The 10,536-nt window shown below is 32.4% G+C and overlaps 1 protein-coding gene across 3 annotated transcripts; it reads right to left on the bottom strand.

Annotated features, from left to right (window-relative positions):
• Positions 1–387: 387 nt before the first annotated feature.
• LOC105629790 (cellulose synthase-like protein B3) lies at positions 388–7,593 on the bottom strand. Of its 3 annotated transcripts, XM_089717161.1 has the most exons (9): positions 7,280–7,593; positions 6,658–6,997; positions 6,279–6,404; positions 5,950–6,066; positions 5,639–5,851; positions 5,300–5,435; positions 5,007–5,185; positions 3,841–4,191; positions 388–636 (listed from the first exon to the last, which is right to left on the bottom strand). In XM_089717161.1, exons 1-9 carry the CDS (start codon positions 7,534–7,536, stop codon positions 616–618), a joined length of 1,740 nt encoding a protein of 579 aa, XP_089573287.1. In that variant the 5' UTR covers positions 7,537–7,593; the 3' UTR covers positions 388–615. The 3 variants fall into 3 exon arrangements, with proteins under 3 accessions (XP_089573287.1, XP_089573289.1, XP_089573288.1); XM_089717163.1 differs by lacking the exon at positions 3,841–4,191 and having other exon boundaries at positions 7,280–7,592; XM_089717162.1 differs by lacking the exons at positions 388–636; positions 3,841–4,191 and adding an exon at positions 4,416–4,709 and having other exon boundaries at positions 7,280–7,592.
• Between the last annotated feature and the right edge of the window lie 2,943 nt (positions 7,594–10,536).

Here is a 10,536-nt window from a genome sequence, read left to right as displayed (position 1 = left end):
CACCCCTGCAATCTGTCGAAAAGTATCTGCAAGTTGCTTTAACAGCACCTCTTGACCTGGTGCTCTTGAAGCCTCACCCTCCACTGTTCTAGCTTGACCTGGTGCTACTGGAGCCTCACCCTCCACTGCTCTGGAGGCGTGTGACTCACTCTCACCTTCCTGAGACATCCTCTCACCTTCCTGAGACATCCTCCTAAAAGAATAACAACTGCTTAGTTCATCAGGGTAGTCATGGCATGTACACTCTACTGACTTATGCATGCAAGCCCGAGGAAATTAAACCAAGGGCTCTGATACCAAAATTTGTAACACCCCTTCCCGGTCCACCCAATAACCCGAATGAACCGAGTCGAGATGATACAAACTGGTTGACTTAAATGTTCTGACATGCTGATATCATACTGACTATTGACTATTATAGTATACAAAAGCTGTTTACATTAATAGTGTACTGAATATTGATATACATAATACAAGTTTTTAAAGTGAAATGGGCCCAACTGTGTGCCCTGTACATGCCATGAATAGAATAAATAAAAGTTACACATCAAAATAGGGAGCTACCCTGAAGACTGAGTCTTCTACAGATGAACTGCTGCAGTTGTACGCTGACGCTTAAAAGACCAGTCTCAAAACCTGCGAGTTAAACAGGTAACTCGCTGAGCTATTAAAGCTCAGTGGATATCTCAACATAAAATAACAATAAGCACACATATAAGCAAAAAGCATTATGTAAGTACATATAATCACACATAACATGCGGCTTTCATTTTACCTTAATGATCTTTCTTACTGTTTATTTTACTGTATGATTCATGCAATAGCAAGTTAAAATATCTGTATGGCTCCATAAGGTTATAGTGAAACCGAAGTGATAAGATAAACTGTATGAAACTGTATGAATACTGTATGCTTGGCTGCTATGGCCTGTATAATCATATCCACTCAACGGCCTGTAGCTGGAGTTCCAAACTGTATGGGGCGCAGATCTGCTATTCTATGTCGCGACATAGCCTTATCTACATGGTTTCTACCCAACCTCAATGGAGCTTCATATTAGCATATCAACAATGTAACACAATAGCACATAAATGGTTTTACAACTTCATAGTTCATTATATTGATTTGAGTTCACATCATATAAATGCTTACATGTTGTTTTAATCCATGTTCTTATGTTGTATTTTTGTTTTACAATGATTGGATGCATGCATGATGAGCAAAGGAAGTTAATTGCATAGGAAATGAAGACAAAAAGAATGTCAAAGCATCAGTCGCGAGCGCGACATGCCAAGTCGCGAGCGCGAGTTACACTGAAGAGGTAAGTCGCGAGCGCGCTTTTGAAAGTCGCGAGCGCGAGAATGTCAAATGAGAGTCAGAGAGTTTCTGGCTCAAAGTCGCGACCGCGCAACCTTAGTCGCGAGCGCGAGACCAAGTCGCGAGCGCGTCTTCAAACCTCGCGAGCGCGAGATGTACCATTTGAGAGTCAGAGAGCTTTCTGGCTCAAGTCGCGACCGCGCAACACAAGTCGCGAGTGCGAGATGAAGTCGCGAGCGCGCTTGTGGAGTTCGCGAGCGCGAAATGCGCAAACTGAGAGTCAGAGAGCTTCTGGCCAAGGTCGCAACCGCGCATGTGGAATTCGCGAGCGCGACACGCTGCCCAGCCTGCGCGGCGCGCGCGACGTGATTCCAAACTGTACAGTCTGTAGTCTTTTGGCCATAACTCTCAATATACAACTCCAAATTGAATGATTCAAAAGCCCACGTAAAGATAACACATAGAGGAACAAATAACTCTTCTATGACAATTCCTAGTTCCATCATTAAATGGAGTCAAAATCAAGATGAAGTTGCTGGTAAAATTTCCAGCAAACTCTGGTTCAGCATAAACTCATTCCATCCCCTGTTTTCACATCATTTCAATCCTCTCACTCAACAATAAGCAACATATGATCTCATGAGCAACACTCCACACAATTTTTCATGCAAAGAACATGGGAAATAACAAGAGATATCAAACCTTTCTTGCCACAAAGCTGGGGCTCTGTTTTTAGTTTCTCTTCTCTGCTACCTTTGAACTTTCTTCTCTTATACACAAGAATTCTCATGATTCATCTCCAATATAGCTAAATTAAAGATTGAATAACCTTTAACTTCAAGGAATTTACTTACTTGGAGTTGACTTAATGCTTAACTACAGTGAAAAGGCAAAGGAAATGGGAGGGAAAAGTAAGAAAAGAATGAGAAACGTGAAAATGGGAAAGTGAAAATGAAAGGAACAGATAGACTCTAGAAAAAGTGATTTTGTGTGTAAAAGTTCTACATGGTACCTCACTTATAAGAAGGTTGCAGCTTCATACCCAAGCTATATATGGTGATGCCAATAAGTCCTAAACTTTTCATGCAACTAAGTCCACTTATCATCCATTCTACCCCAACCAGGTTTGGTTCAACCCAACTCAACTCAAGAGGATGTTACAAGCGCGCTTTTGGGCGGGTTGCAAAGCCTGCCTGAGGGACAAATCCGTGAGGGTTACAAAGCCTAAAGCGGACAATACTGACCAGGTCAGGGCTATGACAATTGGTATCAGAGCCGGCCCTATGCCCTCTGGCCGGTGGTGGGGCAAACCTCAGCGAGGACGCTGAGTCCCCAAGGGGGGGTGTATGTGGCAAGGCCAGCACACCTTAAGCAAATCCCACATCGGTTAAGGACGGGGGTAAACGATCTATACATAAGAGGGGTAGCTTCTAACTTGGTTAGCGCGCTTTTGGGCGGGTTGTAAAGCCTGCCTGAGGGACAAATCCGTGAGGGTTGCAAAGCCTAAAGCGGACAATACTGACCAGGTCAGGGCTATGACAATTGGTATCAGAGCCGGCCCTGTGCCCTCTGGCCGGTGGTGGGGCAAACCTCAACGAGGACGCTGAGTCCCCAAGGGGGGGTGTATGTGGCAAGGCCAGCACACCTTAGGCAAATCCCACATCGGTTAAGGACGGGGTAAACGATCTATACATAAGAGGGGTAGCTTCTAACTTGGTTAGCGCGCTTTTGGGCGAGTTGCAAAGCCTGCCTGAGGGACAATTCCGTGAGGGTTGCAAAGCCTAAAGCGGACAATACTGACCAGGTCAGGGCTATGACATTTGGATTCTTGAATTTTATTTAAAATTTAATATTTTAAATATTGAATTTGGCTCATAACATGAAGTTTATCAATTTAAAATAAAAAAAATAATTAGAATTTATCGTATCTATATACACACACACACATATGCTCACATGAATATGAGAAAAACACAGGAACTGATAAAAAATAAATTAGGAATAATTTATATTTAGAAGCAATTCCATTTTACTTTTTTAATATTAAATGTATTTATAATGTCATAAATAAACTTTCTCAACTTATAAAAAATAGCAGTTGTATTCATATTAAATGTGTACAATTCATTTTATTTTGTTCTTTCCATGTATCAATGTTGAGAACATATATAGAAAGAAATTCATTTTATATTTTATATTTGCTTGATGTCAATTAATTTCATAAGTCTTTAAAATTTTAGTAAAATTATACTACCGAAATTTCTTTAATTTTGATTATACATGCTAAAATAAATCTTTTTACAGTATTACATAATTATTTTTCATTTAATAGTGACAAATTTCTAAATGCACTTTTTCCTTTTATTTTACTTAAAAATGAAAAAAAAAACTTCAATTTCAATTTATACAAAATAAAATATATTTAATATCTAAATTTATTATAAAAAACATGCTAGTATGAAAATATATGAACATGCAAAGGCAAGTGCTAATTAATAAATCAGTTTTAAAAATAGATTTCACCTTGGGCAAGAAATTGGAGTTGGTGATGATACAGTAAGCAGGCAACACCATATAGCACAGCTCAGGAATTGAACGCAAGCCCCACAAAAAGATCCACAAATAGGCCAAACACTGCCTTATTTGGAGTTTCCCAAAAATGGTGGCAAATATAGGATTCCTTTTGCTTACTAATATTTCAAGTAAACCTGTGGCCCACCTCTTTTGTTGGGTCATTGAGGTTGGCCCACCTGATGGTGCACACCCAAGAAAGGCGGGTGGGTCGGGTTTGCAATATACGGATCTCCAACCTCTTTCATGGATCTTTAGACCCGTTAGGACATCTTCTGTTGTGGATCCATATTGCCAACCAACCTAAGATAATCCCAAATTCATCAAATACCATGCGTTAAATGCTATGCATAAATTCACCCATTTATTTTATGTATAAAAAAAGTTTATCGCATTCTAATTTTTTACTTTAATTTATAAAATTATATTTATTAAATATTTTGAAGTAATAAATTATTGTTAGGGCCCGACAATAAAATTACGAGAATAATAATACAGCGGAAAAATAGAAATATGACACACAGATATTTACGTGGTTTACCCTTTAACTGTTTAGGGCTACGTCCACGGGACAAAAACCGAATATTTCTTCCACTATATAAAAAGTAGGCTTACAAGGAGAGTAATACAAAAATAGTGGCGCTTAAATGTGTTTCCCAAAAACACCCTAAAACTGGAACAACTCTCTCAAATTTCTCTTCTTTTTCTTTCACTCTTGTTGTGTAAAGAAGCGTTACGCCATCTCCTATTTATAGGAGAGATGGACGCGTGATTAGGAGAGATAGACACGTTAATCACGCTTCCACCGAAAAACGGATCACCTATCAAGAAGAAAATTTTCTTTCTCATCTTTTATTTTCAACAAAGTGTGGGTCCCACTGAGTGGACACCGCACAACAATTATTCTATCGAATACTTGAATTTTTAATATTATATCGATTAAATAGTTATTGAATAATTGAAAAATATGAAAATTATTGTTTCATAGATTATATTAACTGCACAATAATTGAATATTTTACATATAAATATTAAAACTACTCAAAAATTATTATTACTAGTATGTGAGGGATAACACGTTACTGAAGTTTGTGACTTCAGGAGCATAAGTTTCTAACCTGTTTACCCCACGCAGTTCCATACTCGTAGCCACAAGCAGCGACGTGATAAGCTGCCTCCATTGAATCAGAAAGATTGTTTGGTCTATTTGTCTTCTCTTCCAATGCATTAGCAGCTGATGTGATAAACTCCTTTGAGTTCCCAAATATATTTAGCAATTCTTTATCATCCAAATTACCTGCTCACCCAGTCATTATTTTCATTAATTTTGTCATTAGGGATAATTCAATTAATTAACAAAATAAAATAAAAAATTGAAGAGAAGCTTATAAGATAATCTACAGTTAATTACCAGTGACTGGAGTGAGAAATTTAGCAAAATATCCAATATCATTAGGACATAAGCCATAGATTACTTTTCTCCTGTGGAAACATCCTGTCCCACCGTAGAAAGGTCCTTGAAGTCCTACTATTCCACGTCCTATATACTAAAACAAATACCAAAATATTAATTTTTTAAAAATTCTAAAAAAATATTCTCCAACAAAATCAAACTTTTGTTAATAAAAAAAAAAGAAAGCACATACCTTTACCCAAAATTATATTCAAGTTTCAATTTTTAACTCTCTCTTTTCCTTTAAAAATTCGGTTCCTATTGCTAACAAATTGTAAAAAACCGATTCCAGCTCACCTTATACAGAACTACCAATTGATTTCCAAATGGGTCATCCTTAAGTCCATCATAAAAAATTTGTGGAGTTTGGACAAATGCAGTATCCCCTTCGTTCTTAGAACCTAAAAAGAAGCACATTGCGTGACGGACGATCTGTGGATTATTGGCAAACATGTCGCAATCCATATTTAACATAAATGGTGCATTTGTTATCAATCCAGAGACTCTGGTCTGTTTATCATCATTAAAAAAGTAAAATTAACTTTAATCACTACAATATCTAATTAATTTTCAATGATTGATTTAATTGGGATGAAGAAAATACATACCAGTACATTCATGGCACCTGCTTTGTAGTGGTGTGGATGATTTGGCCTCTTCTCTCTCGATATATAAATCAAATGAGGCAACCCATTTGAAAGACCTTCCTTATTTTCCCACATAATCTACAGAAACAACCATAAAAGGGTAGAAAATAATAAACAAATTGAATTAAAAATTAATTTAAAATTTTCTAAAATAGGGTGGCCTTATTGCCAGAGTTGTTATTTTATAGATTCTAATATATTTTAGCATTTAGAATAATTAAGGAGTTCAAACCCTCAATTAAATTAATTAAAATTTGAAATAATTAAAAAAATAAAATAGGTATACTGACCTTAATTATAGTAGGATGGTTTTTACATTCTATTTTGGAGAAAAATGCAAAATCACCGGTTAGATCACAAGGAGAGGATTTTTTGGCTGCATCTTGGATTTTGCGGCTAAGCTCCTCGTACTCATCCTATTAATAAAATGACAAAGCCAAAAAAAAAAAAATAAAGATAATGTTATTTAATTATCAAAAAGTTTAATTTACATATTAATCTATCCAAGTCATGCACTAAGTATGGTATGTTATATATCAATTTAGCAAAAAAGTTAAATAGACAAGTTGTCACATTCATATAATGTAATTTCTCTTTAGCTTAGAAAATTCAAGAAAAACCTCACCCGACAAGATTGGATAGGACAACTTAGCAGAAAATTGTTGTTACCTTCATTTTTTTCCATTCTTGTTGGAATTCCAATGAGCTAGCATCACTAGACAACATAGGCTTATGATCAGTGGATGAAAAGTATCTAAAGGGAGCTCTAACTTGAATATTGTACTTCTTGCAAAAGGGAACCCAAAGCTTAGCAAACTTGGAAGTTTCAAGCAGAGAGTAAAAGGTGAGAGGAGAACATCCATCATCTGATAGATAGCAAGCAAGCTTATTTGCTGGATAATCAACTGCTAATAATGATATTACTGTGTTCATTGTTATTATAGGCGGTTCTAGCACTGGGTCTGCCGTTGTCACAAACATATCCACTGCTGGAAGAAACTTTTCCACTCTGTAAAAGAATTTATAAATAACAATAAAGAAAAACTTATAGTATATCAGAAAAAAAAATTCATATATATAATAAATTTTCATGTACAAATAAAGGTCTAGCTTGGTGACATAATAATAAACCAATCTTCAAGTTTACAGAAGCGTTTTCATTAGACCAAACTAAAATGAGTGTGGAACTCTGCAATTGGAAATTTCTCAATGTGAAAAAAAACATAAACAAATAGTATAGATTTAGAGAAATGAATTAAAAGAGAGCCAAAAAAGAAAAGATATTCATTACCTTTGAGGGAGGCGTTCTGGGTATGTTTTGTAATCCACAGGGTTCCATTTTGTGCTGACAGTAAGAACCCAGACAAAAGTAAACCATGACTCGCATAAAAGAGCAAGAAGCCAAGAAAAACCATGATTCTTGAGAGTTAAAAGACGATAAACAATGAGAGAAGTTAGAAGAAAGAGGATGCAAATGTCCAAAACTCTATGAATATGGTTTTTACGAGAATATTTTTCATATAGAGGAGGAGAAACTGTATCCGCCATTGATGATTGAAGATGATGAGTAGCTATACGGCAAGCTTGGGCACTTTGTAGTCATAGAGGTGTATATATATGGTTTTATACTTCGAATTCTCGCCGTTTGTTGCAAGTGTGACGTAACAATTATTTTTGCGTTTTGGGACTCCAATAATTTAATAAATAAATTCATTATTTAAAAATTATTTGGTACACAAATGATATTAGTGGGTTTTTTTTTTCTTTCTAATTTTTAGTAATATTCACTGTATACATTTAGGGAAAATGTCAAAATCACAACTGTTCTTATTGTTGTTATTATTATTTTGGTTTATATCTCCATGCTTCAGTTTGGATAATATTCAAATAAAACTTTCTTAATATCCGTAAATGAATTGAAAGTTAAAAGATAAAAAAATTTTCAAAAGTTCAAGAGCCAAATTAAAAAAAATTACTATTTAGTAGGTAAATTTGAAATTTTTCATTATTTTATATAGAGGGTAAAGTTAGAAAAAAGATTTGGCCTAATGGACCCACACTTGACCCCTTCATGTTATGGTTGTATTCGGCAAGTATTTTAAGTAGCTTTTAAGGTTTAAATGTAACTTAAAATATTATTCAGTAATATATCATTTGAAATAGTTTTTAGAGGTTATGATAACATTTTGTGAAAAGTTAACTCATGTAACGTTTAACTTTTAGTAATTCATGAAAAGCTATCCAAATAGTTAACAACTAAACACTACTTAAACAGCTAAACAACTAACAAAACAATTACTTTACCGGTCATACTCTAAACTCTTGATATTAAGGACTATATTTTTTGAACTTCTAAACTTACAAGTAATATTCAGCTAAAGATGTAATCTATTTATATTAAACCAACCGTACCAAGAGTAATTTTTTTTCAATTTGATAAAATTATCCTTTACACTTTACTGGTCTTCTTCTATCCTGCTCATCTGGAAAAATATCTTGAAAGACAAAATATGAGGACCAAAACGAATAGCAAGTATTCACTTCAGCATTCCCTGACTTGAGCAAAATACTAGCAAGTATTCTTCGATCCAATTATTGTAAATAAATTGGAAAATTCAAACTAGAAAATTCAAACTAGAAAGATATTTTATTGATGCAATTGGAAAAAAAAAAAACTAAAGAAAATTTCTTGAGCAACAGAATACGTTTCAGTTATATTATTGATTGATTCAAGTAAGTCTTCGAAATATTACAAGTTGACCACTAATGCGAATAGTTGTATATGAAGACTTATTACTTAACTACAGTGTTAAAAACTATAAGAAAAGACAGCTCTTTGAGGAACAAATCAAAATCATCAATTTTATATTCATCCACAAATATAAATCACCATTGCCGTAGTTATTTTCTATAGAAAATTTTCTTTTTTAACATTACCTTTTTACCCATTTCTATTATTGAAATCCAAATTTTATTGTTATTAATGGAACTCCTAATATTTTTAGGAACTTAATCGTAATTTATCTAAAAACTATATATTTCTGAGGGACTATTAATTGTATTTTATCTAAGATTGAGAGAAATTGCTCCTAATTCTACACCAACTAAATAGTAAAAACCACCGGTCCACATCAAAGCATAGCCTAATGGTAAGTGCATACGATATGACAATAGATTCAAGTTCGAAACTCTCCTTCTCAATACTACAAAAAAAGACACCTCAATTCTCTAATCTATCACTTACCCATACTATATAAAAATAGGAATGAGTGATAATAATGAGATTACCAGTAATAAAATATTCTTAGTCATTAGATAACCATTAGATAGTTAATAATAGTTTGAGTTTATTAAACAACTAGAGTTTTTAATAATTGATAAATTATAATTTTTAATATTCTTTTACAAGGTAATATCATTATTTTAATATATTATTCTAATTGAACTTTCAAGTGTTTATTATTATTTTAATTGAACTTTCAAGTGTTTATTGTTTTAATATATTATTCTAATTCAACTTTCAAGTGTTCATTATTTACAATATTAATTGGTTTAAAAAAAATTATTATTTTAATTTTAAAATAAACTTCCTAATGCCAAAAAAATAAATAAAAAAATCTATAAAAAATATTAAATTTTTAAATTTTTAAATTTTTAAATTTTTTTCTTATTTATATCTATTTTCCTATATCTAAGTTTTTCTTGAACTCAAATCAATATTCAATAACACAACATCATATTATTTAATTTTTTAAAGAATTCTATGATAATTAAAGTTTAACCTTATCATTTTCAAAAAAATTAAAGTCTAATCTTATAATTAGTAATATTTTTTTATTTTATTGTTTATAAATATTTTATTAAATATACTTGACTTTTAATATTGTCCTATCATATTAAAATTAGTTTAAGAAAAATATTATTCACTTATAATACAAATATTATTAATCATATCTTAACATTATATAAATATCTAGAAAATATAAGAGAAAAATTATAATCATATTTAATACTATATAAGAATAAATTAATGAGTATAAACAATGAGTAATACCGAATACTAACAATGTACAATGCACGTCACAAAAAATACTAGTATCTCAAAATACTCCTATAAAATTTTAGAGCTACCTATTATTAACAATTGATGTTGATTAAATTATTAACAAAATACTCTTATATATATAAACACATTATACAATATTTATATCTATACTATATATAAAAGTGGAAATGATGAGATTACTTATAATAACCTTAGTGAAATTTTAAAAATCCTAAAATATCTTTTGGGATAGTTGATAATATTTTAAGTTTATTAAATAACATGAGTTTTTAATAATTGACAAATTATGATATTAAATTATTAATCAATTGACTTTTTTAATAATTTTTTATTAATTGATTTAAAAAGTTTACATTAAATTAAGTCTGGGTTACATTCGATTATTTCTCAACTTCATAATGAATTAATTACTAAATCAATCAATAATTATATTTATCTTTAATGGTATCTAAGAGTATTTATTTAAACTTTAATTTCTATAA

Source organism: Jatropha curcas, unplaced genomic scaffold (assembly GCF_041381405.1).
Source record: "Jatropha curcas cultivar XTBG-Jc1 unplaced genomic scaffold, XTBG_Jcur_1.0 HiC_scaffold_1031_pilon, whole genome shotgun sequence".
NCBI lineage: Eukaryota > Viridiplantae > Streptophyta > Magnoliopsida > Malpighiales > Euphorbiaceae > Jatropha > Jatropha curcas.
The sequence above is the reverse complement of the archived record's forward strand: the minus strand, read 5'-3'. Positions and strand labels throughout refer to the sequence as shown.

Bases quoted from the DNA above. Each gene is read 5' to 3' on its own strand.
- LOC105629790 (XM_089717161.1), bottom strand. From the start codon at position 7,536: ATGGCGGATACAGTTTCTCCTCCTCTATATGAAAAATATTCTCGTAAA. The intron at 6,998-7,279 runs GTAATGAATATC...ATTCTTTTACAG, and splicing joins CCAGAACGCCTCCCTCAAAG to AGTGGAAAAGTTTCTTCCAG. The intron at 4,192-5,006 runs GTTAGAAACTTA...GGATTATCTTAG, and splicing joins GAACTGCGTGGGGTAAACAG to GTTGGTTGGCAATATGGATC.